Below are 21,507 nucleotides of genomic sequence, written 5' to 3'. Positions count from 1 at the left end.
AGAGCAATGTCCGCTGTTATAAACACTAGCCTAGAGCGCCATCTGCTGTTATAAACTAGCCTAGAGCACCATCTGCTGTAATAAACTATCCTAGAGCGCCATCTGCTGTTATAAACCAGCCTAGAGCGCCATCTGCTGTTAAACACTAGTCTAGAGCTCCGTCTGCTGTAATAAACTATCCTAGAGCGCACTCAGCTGTTAAACACTAGTCTAGAGCACCATCTGCTGTTTTAAACTAGCCTAGAGCGATGTCCGCTGTTATAAACACTAGCCTAGAGTGCCATCTGCTGTTATGAACTATCCTAGAGCGCCCTCAGCTGTTAAACACTAGCCTAGAGCGCCGTCTACAGTTTAAAACGGAGCTCAGAGTGTGTACAGTCTGCATGGTTTCCTCTGCAGTGGATGTGAAAGGGCTGATGTAGATGTCTGCTCTCCTGCTTGTGGTTTACAGTAATATCCCTCATGCACTGACTAGTCTGTTGTTTTCAGCTCGCAGTGAAGTTTCCCAGAAGAGTTCCTAACAAGCGCCTGTTGACAAAGACGCTCAGAGACGAGCACAGAATGCCATTGTTTGCAGACACTCGATACCTGCGTGGGTTTGGCTCCGGGAGAACACATGAAATCACCCGCTTCACACTCCGACAAACAGCACACACAAACACACACACACACACACACACACACACACACACACACACACACACACACACACACACACTGCTGATGTATATATGATCATCTGGAGTAGATCTGAATCACTGCACTGAGCATTTATTCTCAGACACAACAATCAAACTCGCACTGCTGGGTTATCGTAACCCAATTTTAGGTCAAATATAGACAATCCAATAAGAAAGAGTTCAATTGTTTCTATTAAACTGTAATTATAGTCTTCAGATCAGGGGTGTCAAACTCATTTTAGCTCAGGGGCCACATGGAGGAAAATCTATTCCCAAGTGGGTCCGACGGGTAAAGTCATGGTAAATGCAGTGGTGTAGCGGACGGGCCCACAGGGCGGTGATTTCCCCCACAACCATCCAGCTGCAACCCATCTCTGGTAAACACCCATACACACTCATTCACCTACACACACACTCATACACTACGGCCAATTTAGTTGATCAACTCCCCTATAGCGCATGTGTATGGACTGGGAGGGGGAAACCGGAGCACCCGGTGGAACCCACGCCAACACGGGGAGAACATGCAAACTCCACACAGAAACACCAACTAACCCAGCCGAGACTCGAACCAGTGACCTTCTTGCTGTGAGGCGAGAGTGCTGGCCACTGTGCCGCTCCTATACGTTACAGATATATATTTGATATGTTGTTAAATATGTTATGTGTGTGTGTGTGTTTGCATGTGTGTGTTTGTGCTGTAGTGTTGTGTCGTCAGTGCAGGAGGTTTGTTTTCATCTGTTTTCACCTGCTGGTTTTGGCTGCGCCGCTGCTAAATTACCACACGCTTGACTCTGTGTGTGTGTGTGTGTGTGTGTGTGTGTGTGTGTGTGTGTTTGCATGTGTGTGTTTGTGCTGTAGTGTTGTGTCGTCAGTGCAGGAGGTTTGTTTTCATCTGTTTTCACCTGCTGGTTTTGGCTGCGCCGCTGCTAAATTACCACACGCTTGACTCTGTGTGTGTGTGTGTGTGTGTGTGTGTGTGTGTGTGTGTGTGTGTGTGTGTGAAGTGAAGCTGTGAATGAGTGGCTTCAGGCTGATCTGAGTTCACTGAGAGAGAAGAGCTGCACAAACATGCCTGCAAACCAGCGCCCTGCTGACGGGTTAACCTGACTGATTAAGCTTTGGGTTAGTTAACCTGACTGATAAAGTTTTGGGTTAGTTAACCTGACTGATAAAGTTTTGGGTTAGTTAACCTGACTGATGAATTTTTGGGTTAGTTAACCTGACTGATGAATTTTTGGGTTAGTTAACCTGACTGCTGAAGTTTTGGGTTAGTTAACCTGACTGCTGAAGTTTTGCGTTAGTTAACCTGACTGATGAAGTTTTGGGTTAGTTAAACTGACAGATGAAGTTTTGGGTTAGTTAACCTGACTGATTAAGTTTGGGTTAGTTAACCTGACTGATGAAGTTTTGGGTTAGTTAACCTGACTGATGAATTTTTGGGTTAGATAACCTGACTGATGAAGTTTTGGGTTAGTTAACCTGACTGATTAAGCTTTGGGTTAGTTAACCTGACTGATGAAGTTTTGGGTTAGTTAACCTGACTGATTAAGTTTGGGTTAGTTAACCTGACTGATGAAGTTTTGGGTTAGTTAACCTGACTGATGAATTTTTGGGTTAGATAACCTGACTGATGAAGTTTTGGGTTAGTTAACCTGACTGATTAAGCTTTGGGTTAGTTAACCTGACTGATGAAGTTTTGGGTGAGTTAACCTGACAGATGAAGTTTTGGGTTAGTTAAACTGACTGATGAAGTTTTGGGTTAGTTAAACTGACAGATGAAGTTTTGGGTTAGTTAAACTGACTGATGAAGTTTTGGGTTAGTTAACCTGACTGCTGAAGTTTTGGGTTAGTTAACCTGACTGATTAAGCTTTGGGTTAGTTAAACTGACAGATGAAGTTTTGGGTTAGTTAAACTGACTGATGAAGTTTTGGGTTAGTTAACCTGACTGATAAAGTTTTGGGTTAGTTAACCTGACTGATGAAGTTTTGGGTTAGTTAACCTGACTGATGAATTTTTGGGTTAGTTAACCTGACAGATGAAGTTTTGGGTTAGTTAAACTGACTGATGAAGTTTTGGGTTAGTTAAACTGACAGATGAAGTTTTGGGTTAGTTAAACTGACTGATGAAGTTTTGGGTTAGTTAACCTGACTGCTGAAGTTTTGGGTTAGTTAACCTGACTGATTAAGCTTTGGGTTAGTTAAACTGACAGATGAAGTTTTGGGTTAGTTAAACTGACTGATGAAGTTTTGGGTTAGTTAAACTGACAGATGAAGTTTTGGGTTAGTTAACCTGACAGATTAGGTTTTGGGTTAGTTAAACTGACTGATGAAGTTTTGGGTTAGTTAACCTGAGAGATTAAGTTTTGGGTTAGTTAAACTGACTGATGAAGTTTTGGGTTAGTTAAACTGACAGATGAAGTTTTGGGTTAGTTAAACTGACTGATTAAGCTTTGGGTTTGTTAAACTGACAGATGAAGCTTTGGGTTTGTTAAACTGACAGATGAAGTTTTGGGTTAGTTAACCTGACTGATTAAGCTTTGGGTTAGTTAACCTGACTGCTTTAGTTTTGGGTTAGTTAACCTGACTGCTGAAGTTTTGGGTTAGTTAACCTGACTGATTAAGCTTTGGGTTTGTTAAACTGACAGATGAAGTTTTGGGTTAATTAAACTGACAGATGAAGGTTTGGGTTAATTAAACTGACTGATGAAGGTTTGGGTTAGTTAACCTGACAGATGTCTCTAAACGGGTTAGTTACTGCTGGTTAGTTGAGCTGGTTAACTCTCACCTTTTGGCTGTTTTTGGAGATGAAGGCTTGAGTTTGTCAAATTCGTCCTTCTCCTGAAAGATCACCACGTTCTCTGCAAAGGCAAAGTTTGAACATCAGTGAAGATCATTAATCTCAGATCTGCCCACAATGATGTAAATAAACAGAAATATCCATACTGAACATATAATGGAAGCGATCAACTATTCAATCAAATCACAACCTTTCCATTTATGAATTCCTCTAATATCCCAGATTTGTGTAATTCTACAAATCAGACAGCTTTCTAATGGAATAAAAGTCAACGGTAACGCTTTAATAAATGCTCCATTAATTAATGCATTTACCAACATGAGCAAACAGTTAGTACTGCATTTATTGCATATTTGTTAATGTTATTGATGTAATGTTAGATAACTCATGGTGCATATACTAATGTTAACGCTGGATGTTAATAATGCATTAGTAAATGTTGAAGTATGATTAAGAAATGCATTAACTAACAAGACCTAATGGAGCATTATTGTAAAGTGTTAGCCAATCAGCATTCAGTGATGATCCTGCATGAGAGCAAACAGGAGATGAACGCTGTACTGTACACCAGCTTCTGTACAGCTCTAGACGAGTGTTGAGCGCAGATCAAACACTCATAATCACACTCTACATCCGCTCTGCTCAGCCTGTGATGCTCTCAAATCATCTGCCAAACGCATTAATGTGACTTCAGCTGAATTATAAACAGTCAAAATGAATGTGTGAATAAATGAGCAACTCAGATGATGAAAAATGCATTATGCATGCATAAAATGTCCAAATGTGTCTTTACTATAAGATTGTATTAGTTCATGTACAGTTGAAACCAGAAGTTTACACACGCTCTATAAAAAGGAACATAACCATTTTAAAAAAATGTCTGATGGTAAATCATACTAAATGTTTACTATTTTAGGTCCCCTTAGACTACCAAAATGATTTACATTTGCTACATTTGTTTAGGAATTATTTCTAAAATTCTTTAAAAAAAGTTGTTTTGTTAATTTCTAGACAGTCAGAAGTGTACACACATTTCCTTGGTATTTATTAGCTTTGCTTTTAAACTTTGGTCAGATGTTTTTAGTCTCCTTCCACAAGCTTCTCACAATAGTTTGCAGGAGTTTTGGCTCGTTCCTCCTGCAGAATTGCTGTAACTGAGTCAGATTTGTAGGCTGTCTTGCTCGCACAAGCTTTTTCAGCTCCGCCCACACATTCTCTATAGGATTGAGATCAGGGCTTTGTGATGGCCACTCCAAAACATTCACTCTGCTGTCCTTAAAGCACATGTGAACTCATTTGGCAGTGTGCTTAGGGTCATGGTCTGTTTGGAAGAGCCATTTGTGGCCAAGTTGTAATCTCCTGGCTGATGTGTTGAGATGTTGCTTCAGTATTTCTCCATAATGTTCTGTCTTCATGATGCCATCTATGCTGTGAAGTGGACCAGTCCCTCCTGCAGCAAAACAACCCCACAACATGATGCTGCCGCCCCCATACTGCACAGTTGGGATGGTGTTCTAGGCTTGTGCGCTTTCTTCTTTGTCCTCCTAATGTAACACTGCTCATTATGGCCAAACAGTTCAATCTTAGCTCCATCAGAGCACAGGACATGTCTCCACACATAAGTCTTGTTCCCAGTGTCATTCAGCTAATGGTAATCTGGCTTTTCTAAGGTGTTTTTGGAGTAATGGCTTCTTCTCTGCTGAGAGGTCACTCAGCACATGTCAGTACAGGACTCTTTTCACTGGATGATGAATCTCTCTTACTCGCTGCAGCCAGCGTCTTCACAGCATCTTTCGCTTTTGTTCAGGGGTTAATACACACAGTTTGAGGAATTCTTCTCCTTCTTGAGCGCTATGATGGCTGGACATTCCCATCTTGTTTTTACTTGTGTATGATTGTTTGAACCGATGAACGTGGCACCTTCAGGCATCTAGAAATTGTACCCAAAGAAGAAACAGACTTGTGGATGTCTTGGCTGATTTCTTTTCATTTTCCCATGTTGTCACACAAGGAAGCAGAGAGTTTCAAGGTTTAGTTGTTATTCATTAGTTTTAGTTTCTATTTTGTTTTGACTTTTTGTTTTCAAATTCAGTCAGTTTTATTTAGTTTTAGAGGCAGATTTACTAATGATTATTAGTTTATATACTTTGAAATGATTTAGTTTTAGTTTAGTTTTTATTAGTTTCAGTTTTAGTTTGTTTTCTAAATGAGGATATTTGTTAGGTGCAGGATTCAAAATCAACAGGATAAATACTATATAATAAAAACTCAGCCATACATGTTTTAAAACCTGTATTTAGAGGAAACATGAACAGTATCATCTACCTCAACCATCTACCCATCCTCAAACTCAAATACAACAGCCCACAAGACAGCAGCCCTCAGTACAGTATGTGTGCAGGGCTGCTCTGAGGTTAGACACACAGTAGTGATGGGAAGTTCAGATCTTTAACGCGGATGTCAGGACTCATCATTATGTAGTCAGCAATAGTCATTTCAGTCAGTTAAAACATCAGCATGATCTGAAAAATGTCTTACAGTAAAGTTTTGCAGCCCAACTGAAGCAGGATTCACTTATTTAAACTCCATTATGATTGTCTGTTATGAAATAAACTTTCGTTTTTCTCCAGATCTTCTAATTAAGCCCTCAGTTTACCCGCGCTGCAGTTGTTCAAGTTTAGTTGAGTCACAGCTGGCTGTACTGTTTGTGTTTAATTTGCTGAATCACGCATGCGCAGTATTATCGGTTCACCGCTTCTCAAATTTGATCTCAGTGTAACGTTACTGTTCTAATAACTGAATAACTCAGTATATATTGGATATTTAGAGTCAGAGGGGGGTATTAGGCTTGTTATAAAGTAAATAGTGGATAAGTGCTTACTGGAGACGCGAATCGTTTCAAATGATTCAGTTCGATTTGGTGAACTTGTTCAACCGGTTCACTTAGATGATCCGGTTAAAAAGATTCGTTATTGATGGTGATACAAAAATAAACCCATTATTGGGCACAAATATGTTAAAGTAATAGTTTTAAGTGTATCTAATGCTGTCATCGTGCTGCTGTCATGTCCACTGGTTGTTTTTTTCGCAGGAGCAACAGCGAGGATGACTGGAGGAGAACCGGCTCGATCTGGCCAATTGCAGCAGGATTACAGACTCTGAGATGCCGTACGGGTCAAACACCTGCAGCGCGGATTATATTTACCTCTAAACGGCTTCCAGTAAGATTACATTAAATACATTTACAAAGACACTATAATTTTTAGTTAGTTAGTTTTAATTAGTAATTAGTTATTTTAGTTACAATACAGTTTCAGTTAGTTTTAGTTTCTTCATAAACTCGCTTTATTTTTATTTCAGTAAACGACAAATATTTTACATTGTAGTTTTGTTTTCGTTAACTATAATAACCTTGGTGTGTTTGAGGTTTGCCTTCAATACTATTGTGCCTCCAGTTAACTCAAATGTTGTCAATTAGCCAATCAGAACCTTCCAAAACCTCGACACCATCATCTGAGCTGTGTCAGAGGCAGAATAATCTCTCTCTCTCTCTCGTTATTCTGCTGTTAAGCAAATAGAATAGTAATCCTGACTTACCTAAAAGAGAAATAATCAAGTCCCATTAAACATCTGACATTTTTTTGACAACTGGTTATGTGCTTTTTTATACAGTGTATGTAAACTTCTGGCTTCAACTGTATTTATTAACAATGAACAACACCTCTCTGATTGTATTTATTGATGGTTATATTAATGTTCATCTAAATACAGTTAGTTCAATGTTTAACTCACAGTGCATTGATTAATGATGACTAGCCTGAATTTGGATTTTAATAATGCAGTAGATGTTGAAATGTGTTAACATTTCCTTGATGAAATATGTGTCCCGTGTTGCAGTGTTAGCATGATGTGCCAGCTTTAAGATGGGTTTAGATAGATTGTAAAAGCTTACTGTAGTTAATGATACATTTCAAAGGGCAGTTCACCCAAATTTTTTTAATTCACTCACTGTTTACTGTCCCTCAAGTGGTTTTAAACCTTTTTTAAGTTTCTTTCTTCTGTTGAACACTAAAGAAGGTATTTTGAAGAATGCTGGAAACCCTTGACTTCAATAGTAGGACAAATAAACACCATGAAAGTCAATGGTTACAGGGTTCTAATTATAAAGTGTCAGCTTTGGATAGAAATGTCCTGTGCCTGAGTGTGTGTCTGTGTGTGGGTTGTGTTTGTGTGTGTGAGTGTCTTAGTGTGTGTTTGTTGTGTCTGTGCATGTCTGAATGTGTGTGTGTGCTGGTCTGCATTGGATGACTGATGCTGGCGAGTGTATCTGTCCCCGCTGACCTGTATTTTCAAGTGTGTGTGTGTGTGTGTGTTTGTGTTTGTGTGTGTGTGTGTTTTGTGAACCTGAAGAGCATTCCAGAAGTGCAGGATGGAGAGACTGATCTTTCACTCACCCTGAGCCTCCTTCTTCTCCTCCTGCATGTTTGTCTGAGCTTCTACAGCTTTGATGAGCTGACCAGAACAGCAGACTGCAGGAGACACACACACACACACACACACACACACACACACTGGGTTACATTAATGATTATTACAGAAGCACTGAGATTTTGCAGATGTGGAGGCGAAGCACACACACACTTTCAAACACACATGGACACATATTTAAACACACACTCCCTAACACACACTTCCACTCATACACACAAACATCCACACACTCATATTTACTCTCAAACACAAAGTCGCACATTTAAAATTCACACTTAAATACACAAATACACACATACTGGGTTACAATGATGTTCAGTACAACTGGAGCCAACAGAAACACACACACACACACACACACACACACACACACACACACACACACACACACACACACACACACACACACACACACACACACACACACACACACACACACCGAATCAGACATGATAACACACACATACACACACACACATACACTAGGTGATGCTCAGCACACACACACACACATACACTAGGTGATGTTCAGCACAGCTGGAGCCAGCGCACACACACACACACACACACACACACACACACACACACACACACACACTGTGATATCTGAAGCGTTATCTGTATCTATTAAATGTAGCGCTGCTTCTGTATCTGGTAATGTTCTGCCGTGTGTTGTTGTGCTACTGTAGTCTCGAGTGTTCGTATTTCTGACCTGGTCCGCTCGGTTTGCTCTTCAGGATGTAGAACATGATGATCATCACTATAGCGATGGCCATGATGAAGATGGTTGACATGGCGATGATGAGGGCCGTTGCTAGGTGACCCTGTCCTGTTGGGTCTGAAGTACAATCAGAAAGTCAGTAAGCGAATCAGTACAGTCAGACAATAAACAGTTGTGTGTGTCTGAGATTGAGTACAGTCAGAGATTCAGTACAGTAGGAGATTCAGTACAGTAGGAGATTCAGTACAGTAGGAGATTCAGTACAGTAGGAGATTCCGTACAGTAGGAGATTTCGTACAGTAGGAGATTGAGTACAGTCAGAGATTCAGTACAATCAGAGATTGAGTACAGTCAGAGATTGAGTAAAGTAAGATATTCGGTACAGTCAGCGAATCAGTACAGTCAGACAATAAACAGTTGTGTGTGTCTGAGATTGAGTACAGTCAGAGATTCAGTACAGTCAGAGATTCAGTACAGTCAGATATTCAGTAAAGTCAGAGATTCAGTACAGTCAGATATTCGGTACAGTCAGCGAATCAGTACAGTCAGACAATAAACAGTTGTGTGTGTCTGAGATTGAGTACAGTCAGAGATTCAGTACAGTCAGAGATTCAGTACAGTCAGATATTCAGTAAAGTCAGAGATTCAGTACAGTCAGATATTCGGTACAGTCAGCGAATCAGTACAGTCAGACAATAAACAGTTGTGTGTGTCTGAGATTGAGTACAGTCAGAGATTCAGTACAGTCAGAGATTCAGTACAGTCAGATATTCAGTAAAGTCAGAGATTCAGTACAGTCAGATATTCGGTACAGTCAGCGAATCAGTACAGTCAGACAATAAACAGTTGTGTGTGTCTGAGATTGAGTACAGTCAGAGATTCAGTACAGTCAGAGATTCAGTACAGTCAGATATTCAGTAAAGTCAGAGATTCAGTACAGTCAGATATTCGGTACAGTCAGCGAATCAGTACAGTCAGACAATAAACAGTTGTGTGTGTCTGAGATTGAGTACAGTCAGAGATTCAGTACAGTCAGAGATTCAGTACAGTCAGATATTCAGTAAAGTCAGAGATTCAGTACAGTCAGATATTCGGTACAGTCAGCGAATCAGTACAGTCAGACTATAAACGGTTGCATTTGAACAGTGGTAAACAGTCAGATGATTAGTACAGTCAGAGATTCAGTTCAGTCAGACAAACCACAGTTGTAAACAGTCAGAGATTGAGTGAAGGAGATTCAGAAAAAGAGATTCACTACAGTAAGAGATTCTGTATAGTAGCAGATTCAGAACAGTAGTATATTCAGAAAAAGTAAGAGATTCAGTACAATCAGAGTTTTTGTAAAGTCAGAGATTTGGTCCAGTCTGAGAATCAGAACAGTCAGAGATTTGGCACAGTTGGAGGTTCAGTAGTCGGAGGTTCAGTAGTTGGAGGTTCAGTATAGTTAGACTTCAGTACAGTCTGAGATTTAGTCAAATTGGAGATTCAGTACAGTCAAAGGTTCAGTACAGTTTGAGATTCAGTAAAGTCAGAGGTTCAATACAGTCTGAGATTTAGTACAGTCTGATATTTAGTACTGTTGGAGATTCAGTACAGTCAGAGGTTTGGTACAGTCAGCGGTTCAGTACAGTCTGAGATTTAGTACAATCAGAGATTCAGTACAGTCAGATGTTTTGTACAGTCAGAGGAGCAGTACAGTCTGAGATTTAGTACAGTTTGAGATTCAGTACAGTCAGATATTCAGTGCACTATGAGATTTAGTGCAGTCGGATATTAAGTACAGTCAGAGGTTTGGTTCAGTCTGAGATTCAGTAAGTCAGAGATTCAGTGCAGTATGAGATTTAGTACAGCCGGATATTAAGTACAGTCAGAGGTTTGGTACAGTCTGAGATTCAGTACAGTTAGGTTCAGTACAGTCAGAGGTTCAGTACAGTCAGACATTCAGTACAGTCAGAGTTAAAGTAAGAGATTCAGTACAGTCAGAGGATTGGTATAGTCTGAGATTTAGTACAGGCGGAGGTTCAGTACAGTCAGAGTTTCAGTAAGAGTTAAAGTAAGAGATTTGGTACAGTCAGAGATTTGATACAGTTGAAGATTCAAAACAGTCAGAAATTTGGTACGGTCAGATTCAGTACACTCCATGATATAGTACAGTCGGAGATCCAGTACAGTCAGAGGTTTGGTACAGGCTGAGATTCAGCAAGTCAAAGATTCAGTACAGTCTGAAATTAAGTACAACCAGAGGTTCAGTACAGTCAGATATTCAGTACAGTTAAACTTGAGTACAGTCAGAGTATGTATAGAGATTAATATATTAATAGAAACATTAATATATTTAGAAAAATTAAGACAATTAGTACAGTCAGAAATTCTGTACTGTCAGAGATTCAGTAAAGTAAGAGATGTGGTACAGCTGGAGATTCCAAACAGTCAGAGTATCCCTGTAGTCAAATGGTCAGTACAGTCAGAGAATTAGTACAGTCAGAGGTTTGGTACAGTCTGAGATTCAGTACAGTTAGAGATTTAGTACAGTTGGATTTTCAGTACAGTCAGAGGTTTAGTGTTAGTTTACTCTCACCTTTCTCTGGCTGAGGGAATATAGTGGTGCTGCTGGAAGAAACACTGGGAGCTCGACCTGAGGCTGGCGGTGTGGACCTCATGCCTGAAAATAACATGGATCTGATGATGATGATAATAATGATGATGATGATGATGATGAAATTACATTAAGATGAGGAAGAGTCAGTCAGAGCTTCATGATACTCACTGGTGCTTCACTAGTTTAATACACATCTCAGTTCAGATGAGGCTCATGTACTGTAGCTGAAACTGCAGTAACACCTGATAATAATGAGGTGAACTAACTTTAATGGCTTTTAAAATATCTTGTTCATTTCATTTACCGAAGCATCTGTAAACTCAGGTTTTATCTGTTAGTTTTGATCAAAAGAGTTGTTAAAAGCCTCAATAACCACTGAAAGACGTGCCTTCCCTCTGCTGCTGATCATGGGTGAATGTGTTCCCTGAGGACGGGACTTTATTGTGCGCTGTTCAAGCTGAATGTGAAGGGTCTTTGTGTTCAGAAACACGTCTGCACCAGTCCTGCTCTTTTCAATGCCTCTTTAATTGTTTTCTATTGTGCGGTGACAGAAATTAAGTAGGTGGGAATGATATTTAATTAAAAACGGTAACAAACAGCCGCTTTAAAGCTGTAGATGTGAAAGTATGCAGCGGGCGAAGACATGCTCGCACTCGCCAGGTAATCTGCAAATTATGCTGCCCGCAGCGCACACTGCCGCGTCTAATAATTAAGAGTTTTGAGGGAATAAAAAGATTATTAACTTGCTGCTGCTTGCAGTTCACACACAGGAAAAGCCTGCGTCCGTCCGACAGACCTCACACATGAGCATTAGGGCTCTGTGATATTAAAAATAAACATTATGATATTTGATTTTTCTGCCATATTCTGAGAATACTTTCACTAGATTAAATGAATAACTCTATTAGGAAAGAATTAATCAAACTAGATAAGCTGGAATGATCTTGTAGAGCAGTGCATCTGCTTAAAATATAATAAACTGATCACAAGCATTGATGAATACAGTAGAGCAGAGACACACATGGTTTTCTGGAAGTCTGTCAGCATTCAGACACAAACAGTAATCAAATATAAAATAGTCCTCTATACAGTAGCACAGGTGTAGAACTCAATTCCTGGAGGGCCGCAGCTCTGCACAGTTTAGTTCCAACCCTAATTAAACACACCTGATCAAACTAATCGAGTCCTTCAGGCTTGTTTGAGACCTACAGGTAAGTGTGTTGGAGCAGGGTTGGAACTAAACAGTGCAGAGCTGCGGCCCTCTGCTGTATGGAGTATATTCACCATAGATGCACATACATACAATTCATTTTTCTTAAACTTAAAAACAACATTTTTATTTGTAAAGTGGTTTGAAATAGTCACACGGCCTGAAAACACATTCAGATGATAAACTAATAGTACATTTATACTTAAAATGTGTCTATGTTTAATGTTTTTGCAATATATATTGCGATATTAAGCATACTTTGGCTAAATTAAAGAACAAATGGCTCTGGAAATGACTCATAACTTTACATTAATTGTAAGGATTTTGTGCATTTGCGTAAAGTAAGATAAACCAATCACAAGCATTGATAAATACAGTATCGCAGTGGTCGTCAAACTGTGGTACGTGGGCTTTTTTTCTTGTGGTACGCGGAAGAATTGCTGAATAATAAAAGAATAAAATAAAATGAACACACTTTTAACCCTTTGACACGTACGATAACACCGATACTCATGTGATCAGATAGCATTGGCTGCTCCCTGAAGCGTACGATTACACCGCTGTGCTTAGAATGTTTACTGTGACAGAGTCACAGAGCTGCGTGGCGCTTGCAGAGCAGATACACACGCGCTAGAGAAGCCCTTCTGCAGACCAGTGCTGTTGTGTTGGCATTTCAGTTACTGCAAACGCTGCATCATTGCTAAAATAATTATTACACATGTGCTAAATGTGTGCTCGTAGTCGTGTAAAATAATGCATGTTTTCAATATATGAAGTTATTTGTTTTGTAATGCAGCGTGGCTTTCAGTTTAGTTAGCTCAGATTTAAGCTTATTAATTTGGGTGTGTTTCCCTCGGTTTCAGCTCGCATCTCAGCCTGCCTGTCAGACATTTCACACTGGATGAGAGATCATCATCTTCAGCTTAACCTCACGAAAACAGAAATGCTTGAAGTTTCTGCCAACCCGACTCTACACCATAACTTTTCAATCCAGATGGACGGGGCAACCATTACTGCATCCAAAATGTAAAAAGCCTTGGAGTAACGATTGATGACCAACTAAACTTCTCTGAGCACATCTCTAGAACTGCTCGATCTTGCAGATTCACACTCTACAACATCAGAAAGATCCGACCCTTCTTATCTGAACATGCAGCTCAACTCCTTGTTCAAGCTCTTGTTCTCTCCAGACTGGACTATTGCAACTCTCTACTAGCCGGGCTTCAGCTAACTCTATCAAGCCTCTTCAGCTGCTTCAGAACGCAGCAGCACGAGTGGTCTTTAATGAAGCTAAAAGAGCACATGTCACTCCGCTGCTCATCCGTTTGCACTGGCTGCCAGTTGCTGATCACACCAAATTCAAAGCTCTGATGTTTGCTTACAAAGCGACTTCTGGCTTTGCTCCTCCTTATCTGCTCTCACTTCTGCAGATGTATGTGCCCTCCAGAAACTTGCGTTCTGTGAATGAACGTCGCCTCGTGGTTCCATCCCAAAGAGGGAAGAAATCACTTTCCCGAACTCTCGCATTCAATCTGCCCAGTTGGTGGAATGAACTCCCTAACTGCATCAGAACGGCAGAGTCACTCGCTGTCTTCAAGAAACCACTAATAACTCAACTATTTAGTGTCCACTTCCCTTCCTGATCTGCAATTGCCTCTCTGGTTCTACCGCTAACTGTACTACAGAAAAATAAATAATTACTAATTTTCTGTTTCTTACACTTTACACACCTGAAACTCGCCTACAGCACTTCTTCATTGTTGCTCTTATAGTTGTGTAAATTGCTTCCTTGTCCTCATTTGTAAGTCGCTTTGGATAAAAGCATCTGCTAAATGACTAAATGTAAATGTAAAAGAGGCGAGACACAGAACATAGACTCAGACTTTACCTTACCTGAAGCTTAGAGGTAGATTGTAATTAAAGTTATTGTCCGTGTGCACAGACTAAGGGACGGCAAACTGTACCGCAGTCTGCTTGAAAACAGCTGTCAGTGCGCGTTTAACGCAAACTTCATGGTTCACTTAAGATGTGATCTCATTCGTACCAAATCATGGAAATACAAACGCAATCTCACAACAATTCGTAAATTTTTTATATAGTGGCTAATTCGCATGAATTCAGACGATCTAATTCGTACAATTTAGTACGATTTGCTCATCCCCCAATGACGGTTGGGTTTAGGGGTGGGGTTAGGTGCCCCGCCTCCTTTTTAAAATCGTACAATTTCCCACGACTGAACTCATAGGAATTTGTACAAATTAGCCACTGAACTGGCAAAACGTCAAATACTTCTCGTGAGATCAGGCTGGAAATACTGCACGTATGAATTAGTCAATCACTGTACACTGTATATGCATATAACCGCTCGCTTATCTGACACACAGGGCTACTGTAAATGACAAGCAGCAGAGCTAATCTCTTATTTAAATATGTAATTCCAAATCATACATTTACAATACAAGTTAATATTTAGATTTCAAATAATTACAAATGTCATGTGCCCATGCAACTTATATTTCAAAATGTATTAAAAAATTGTATGTATGTGTGTGTATATATATCTTTTTTTGTCTGCAAGCACAGTGAGTAATGTTCAAACTATTTATAATGTGTACATAATTATTATAATATTAAAGTGGCTGACAGTAATACATATTCCTAATAATAGTAATTAATCTGCCTGGTTTTTGAACTGTGCAGTGCTGTAGCTGCTTAATTAGGCCTACTACACTATTGTATTTCAGTACTGCTCATTATGGTGGTACTTGGTGAAAAAAGTTTGAGAACTGCTGCAGTAGAGCAAAGCTGCCCACACGGTCACCCAAGCCTTAAAAACAGCAGCAAATGATAAACTAGTTGGTCAGTTTATGGATAATGTGCAGTAATCCACTGGTCATGAATGTTGTGCTGTGTTTTCTGGTCAAATGTAATCCTGATTAAACACTGCAGACTCTGATGTGAGTATTGCGGATGCACACTCTGCGATATCAGTGCTGGAATGAGTTACGCTGCGTTCCATTCGGAAGGGCTCATCCCTACACCCTAATCCCTTCAAAGGGTTTGCGCTAGCTAGAGAGTGACAGCTTTAAAGGGATGATGGATGTAGGGATCAAACATTTTTTTAAATAATGAGACGATCAAGCAGGTTTCAGGAGGGGGAGGACTGACAATCGGAACGGCTCCATTGACTTTGTATTGCGGGAGGGTGCCAAAGATCTTGCTTTTTATTTTGCTTTAAGGTGATTTCACTTCCTCCGTTGTCAGATTATTTTGCTTCATTTTCACTCATTATTTCTGAAAACAAGACAATAGTTGTGCTTTAACTAGAACAGGCTTCTTGATTTAAGAATTTGTAGATATTTGGACTAAAAACAGGACAGAAACATTTTTACAATCCTTTACTCAGAAGGGCCCTTCAAAGTGGCCTGTTTTGAGCACTTTGGTTGGGAGCTGTGCTCTAATATGGCAGTCATGTTTGTTTTCTCACTGAAGAGGGCGATATGTCCCGTTTGGAACGCAGCGATATTGAGAATGTTCCTCTATGATGTTTTCCTGAAATCAGCCTCCGCTTTCTGCCAGATGAGGCTTCAGGTTTCCTCAAACACTCCTCCAGGCATTTATTTCACTTACGGTGTGTTTGACACTCGCAATGAGAAAGAAATAAGCAAAGACGTCAAACATATGAGAGCTCTGACAAACTGTTCCCTTTCACATCCGCAATCAATCAAACCAACAGTGGAGCTCAAAACCAGAGTCCGTCTGTCCTGCTTGAGCCTCGTATTAGATATTTACAGTCCACTCAAACTACACTCCATCACACCAATCTGAGGCTCAATCTGGAGGAAATGTTCTATGGTGTTTGATCGTCTGCCTCTGCTAACTCTTTATAAGTTCACACATTAGATAGCGGAGTTAAAATCAGCACACACACGCATATATATATATATATATATATATATATATATATATATATATATATATATATATATATATATATATATATATATATATATATATATATATTATAGTCAACACTTGAAGTGGTTTAAAAACTTTTTTCTAAATTATAATCACTGGCCACTTTATTAGGTACACCTGTCCGACTGCTTGTTAACACTAATGTCTAATCAGCCAATCACATGGCAGCAGCTAACTGCATTTAGGCATGTAGACATGGTCAAGAGGATCTGCTGCAGTTCAGAGCGAGCATCAGAATGGGGAAGAAAGGGGATTTAAGAGACTTTGAACGTGGCATGGTTGTTGCTGCCAGACGGGCTGTAAGGCTGGTGGTGGTGTAATGGTGTGGGGGAGATTTTCTTTGGGTCCATTAGTACCAATTGAGCATCAACGCCACAGCCTACCTGAGTATTGCTGCTGACCATGTCCATCCCTTTATGAGCACAGTGTCTCCATCTTCTGATGGCTACTTCCAGCAGGATAACGCAGCATGTCATGAAGCTCAATCATCTCAGACTGGTGTCTTGAACATGACGATGAGTTCACTGTACTCAAACGGCCTCCACAGTCACCAGAGCTCAATCCAATAGAGCAGCTTTGGGATGTGGTGGAACGGGAGATTGGCATCATGGATGTGCAGCCAACAAATCTGCAGCAACTGTGTGATGCTATCATGACAATATGGAGCAAAATCTCTGAGGAATATTTCCAGTAGCTTGTTGAATCTACAACACCAAGGATTAAGACAGATCTGAAGGGGTTCAACCTGGTACTAGTAAGGTGTACCTAATAAAGTGGCCGGTGAGTGTATATGTAATATATAGTGCTCTTCATAAATGAGCACACCCACTTTTACAAAATAATATTTTCATCAATTTCTCAATGTATATTTTGGTGCATTTAAACAAAAGAGTTTGATAAATCAGTTATATCCTTTATAATATGGTCAGGAATAGAAAGATCAGACTTTACTTTCAAACCAGGTATTAGAAAAATATATATACAAACTACAAAATCTTATTTAATATTTTCCTCCAGCATGTTAATATTTTGTGCGTATTGTTGTGGGATTGTGATCTCTGGTACTGACTGATCTACTGTATCCGCACAGATATATTACTGTAGAGCATCCTGGAGAGAACAGAGGGATCTGAGACTCATCTATGCTGAACACTATATATATTGCAATAGATATTTGTCAATATTCCCAAAATATGTTGCGTATATTATAAACATGAAATCCAAATATGAACGGGTATGGCATGTGTGTCATTTGCATACAGAGTCCTTTATTAGATTTCTATGTGGGAGATTCAGTGAGCAGTGTTTCTGTGTGTGTGTGTGTGTGTGTGTGTTAATGTGTGTGTGCGCCTGCGGTCTGTTCCACACACTCACTGCTTCAGGTATGTGCTGGTAATCAGTGAGTCAAGCGTGTTATGAACGATCTGCCAAACACTAAAGTCAGGCCAGGAGAAGGAAAATAAATGTGAAAAACATGGCGGCACCGCAGGCTGATGGAGTCCAGGCTTCAGTCGTCAGCTCACTGTCTGCGCAACTGTGTGTGTGTGTGTGTGTGTGTGTGTGTGTGTGTGTGTGTGTGTGTGTGGGGGGGGGGGGGGCACGACTTGCTTTCACTTCAGGAATGGAAGAGTTTAGTGTAATTGTGTGTTTATGCAGCGCTAGATAAAGCTGAGCACAGAGACGGACAGGAGACTCAGGCCATGGCCACACTGATAGGGTTCAGTTATAGTGTATATCTTTCTCTCCGCTTCAGCCTTCCGTCCACACTGAGACGAAGATTTTAGGAAACAGTCTGTTTGACGTCGCTGTCCTAAGTGGATAAATGTGAAGCAGTGTTTTGGAGTACAGTGTGGACGGTGAAAACTGAGGCCTTGGAAATTTATGATCATTTTAGTCATGTGATGCAGTCATGTGACCAATCGCATTGTGTCGCTAATGTTTTAATAATTCCAGTAATGTGCGTTGCATCACTCGCTCTAGATTACATGTGGAATGTTTTTCACCTTATGCAAATTTTTCACTCAACTTGAATTTGATTGGTCAGTTTAGTAAAGCTGATAAGTGTGGGAGGAGCTAATAGCTAAAGGGGTGGAGCAAGGCTATTAATTTGCATTGCGTCACTCATTCTGGACCACTCATGGAATGTTTTTCACCTTATGCAAATTTTTCACTCAACTTGAATTTGATTGGTCTGTTTGGTAAAGCTGATGAGTGTGGGTGGAGCTAATAGCTGTAGGGGTGGAGCAAGGCTATTTGCATTGCATCCTTAATTCTGGATTACTCTCGGAATGTTTTTTAACCTCATGCAATTTTTTCACTAAGGTTGATTTTGATTGGCCAATTTGGAAGCAGTGATACGTGTGGGTGGGGCTAATAGTTGTAAGGGCGGAGCAAGGCTATTAATTTGCATTGACTCATTCACTCTGGATTACTAAGAATGTTTTTCGCCGTATGCAAATTTTTCACTTAAGTTGATTTTGATTGGTCGGTTTAATGAGTGTGGGAGGAGCTAATAGCTATAGGGGTGGTACAAGGCTGTTTATTTGCATTGCATCACTTACTGGAGTACTCAAGGAATGTTTTTAGCCTCAATTCAAATTTTTCACTTAACTTGAATTTGATTGGTCTGTTTGGTAAAGCTGATATATGTGGGTGGCGCTAATAGCTGTAGGGGTGGAGCAAGGCTGTTAATTTGCATTGCGTCACTCATTCTGAACTACTTGTGAAATGTTTTTCACCTCATGCAAATTTTTCGCATAAGTTGATTGTACTTGTGGGTGGGGCTGATAGTTGTGGGGGCGGAGCAAGGCTATTAATTTGCATTGCGTTTCTCGCTCTAGATTACTTGTGGAATGATAATAATTTTAGCCTCAATGCAAATTTTTCACTCAAGTTGAATTTGGTTGGCCAGTTTGGTAGCTGTGATATGTGTGGGTGGAGCCAAGAATATGATGGCGGAGTCAGGCTGTTATTGCACACTGTGTTACTTGCTCTAGATTACACGTGGAATGTTTTTCATCCTATGCAAATTTTTCACTTAAGCTGATTTTGATTGGTCAGTCTGGTAAAGCTGATGAGTGTGGGTGGGGCTAATAGCTGAGGAGCTGTGGAGGGTGGAGCAAGGCTATTCATTTGCATTGCATTACTCACTGGATTACTCTTGGACTGCTTTTAGCCTTGATGCAAATTTTTCACTCACATTGATTTTGTTTGGACAGTTTGGAAGCTGGTTGTGTTGCGGCTGGAAAGGCATCCGCTGTGTAAAACATATGCTGGATAAATTAAAGGTTCATTCCACTGTGGCGACCGCTGATGAATAAAGGGACTAAGCTGAAAAGAAAATTATTGAATGGATGAGTTTGGTAGCTGTAATCAATGTGGGCGGGGTCAGGAGTCATAGAGATGGAGCAAGGCTATTCATTTGCATTGCGTCACTCACCTCATGCAAATTTTTTACTCAAAATGATTTTGATTGGTCAGTTTGATAGCTTTAATCAATGTGTAATCAAAATGAAACTTTTTGCACAAGTAATGATTTTGATTGGTCAGTTTAATAGTGGTAATGAGTGTGGGAGGAGCCAGAAGCTGTGGGGGCCAAGCAAGGCACTTCATGTGCATTGTGTCACTTGTTATAGATTATTAGCAGAATATTTTTGCCTCATGCAAATTTTCCACTTGAATTGATTTTGATTGGTCAGTTTGGCAGCAGTGCTATGTTTGGGTGTGGCTAATAGCTGAGGGGGTGGAGCAAGGCCATTCGTTTGCATTGCATTACTAACTTGATTACTTGTGGAATGTTTTGCCTCAATGCAAATTTTTTACTCAAGTTGATTTTGATTGGTCCGTTTAGTAGCTGTGATAAGTGTGGGCGGGGCCAAGACACGTAGAGGTGGAGTCAGGTTATTTTTTTGCGTTTGCACTCGCTCTAGATTAATAGAATGTTTTTCGCCTTATGCAAATCTTTGACTGAAGTTGATTTTGATTGGTCAGTTAGGTAAAGCTGATTAGTGTGAGGGCGGAGCTAACAGCTGTGGGGGCGGAGTGAGGTTAGTGCCATGAGTGTTTAACAAGTCTCAAGCCCACAGAAGAGCTCCAGAAGAAGACTTATTGTTTATTTTGTGTTCATTTATGATTAAATCTGTTGAACGTTTGCCCGTTCCTGTCTTTTTCTTCCCTGAATGAGTGTGAGTTTGATCTATTATTACCGGAACATCTCACTCATTTCCATTGTATCTAATCTACTTGCAGATACTGACACAGAGAGTGTGTGTCAGCTCAGAGTGATGGTGTTATTTTTACATAACTGTGTTATGCTGAATGATTCATTCTCCCATGTGTTGATGTGTTATTGTTTTAGACAGACTCTTTACTTGCAGTTCATGAGCTGTTCTAATATGCACATGAAGTCACTTTTATAAAACAGATGTAATATCCCACATCTCTTCTGCTGCTGTGTGTAGAAGACGCTGCTGAATGCATGCATGGAAACAAATGAAGTAAATAATGATGACTTTCTTACACTCTTTGATGTTTCGAGGAGCGTTTTGGCATGAATGACACACCATACCGTAGATGTTCTGCGGCCGGTTCTCCTGGATGTAGTACCTGCATCACAAAACACATGCACAGACGAATGACTGTAAAATATTAAAGAAATTAAACAAGTCAAACATGTTTTCACTAATCAAATTATGAAGAAAAAGCAGAATTTAAGAGCACATTACTGACTGCATGATTTAATTTTGAACAAATGCAGAATCAATTTACAGTAATATTTTAGTTTAAGCACTGATTCTCACTATTATCTGCCTGATATTAATATATTAACTGCTTATTAGTACTTATAAAGCACATATTCTGCATGGTCTTATTCTGCATCACTAATTTGACCCCACTGCTAGCTTAATTACTATAATTAATCAGCAAATAAGGAGTTTATTTAAAATTCAGAGCTAATTGTACCTTAAAATCAAGTGAGATCACGGCTTAAAAAGAAAATGGGTCATTTTGGTACAAATCATGCATAAA

The 21,507-nt window shown here is 39.9% G+C and overlaps 1 protein-coding gene and 1 long non-coding RNA gene across 6 annotated transcripts in view; one reads left to right on the top strand and one right to left on the bottom strand.

The window, feature by feature from the left end:
* LOC147835465 (uncharacterized) overlaps nucleotides 1-21,507 on the top strand; it is a 91,366-nt gene that overhangs the window by 12,423 nt on the left and 57,436 nt on the right. For all 5 annotated transcript variants that reach the window (XR_015500085.1, XR_015500088.1, XR_015500087.1 and 2 more), the window contains exon 2: nucleotides 6,572-6,701. This is a non-coding gene — a long non-coding RNA (uncharacterized LOC147835465). The remainder of the gene's footprint in view (nucleotides 1-6,571; nucleotides 6,702-21,507) is intronic.
* Nucleotides 1-21,507, bottom strand: part of edar (ectodysplasin A receptor) — a 72,617-nt gene that overhangs the window by 8,063 nt on the left and 43,047 nt on the right. The window contains 5 exon segments of the mRNA NM_001115064.3: nucleotides 3,469-3,541; nucleotides 7,935-8,009; nucleotides 8,684-8,809; nucleotides 11,271-11,354; nucleotides 20,999-21,084. Coding sequence (NP_001108536.3) covers nucleotides 3,469-3,541; nucleotides 7,935-8,009; nucleotides 8,684-8,809; nucleotides 11,271-11,354; nucleotides 20,999-21,084 — 444 coding nt within the window.

Source organism: Danio rerio, chromosome 9 (assembly GCF_052040795.2).
Source record: "Danio rerio strain M-AB ecotype USA chromosome 9, GRCz13ab, whole genome shotgun sequence".
Classification (NCBI taxonomy): Eukaryota; Metazoa; Chordata; class Actinopteri; order Cypriniformes; family Danionidae; genus Danio; species Danio rerio.
Note: the sequence above shows the minus strand (reverse complement) of the source record. Positions and strands in the feature narration are given on the sequence as shown.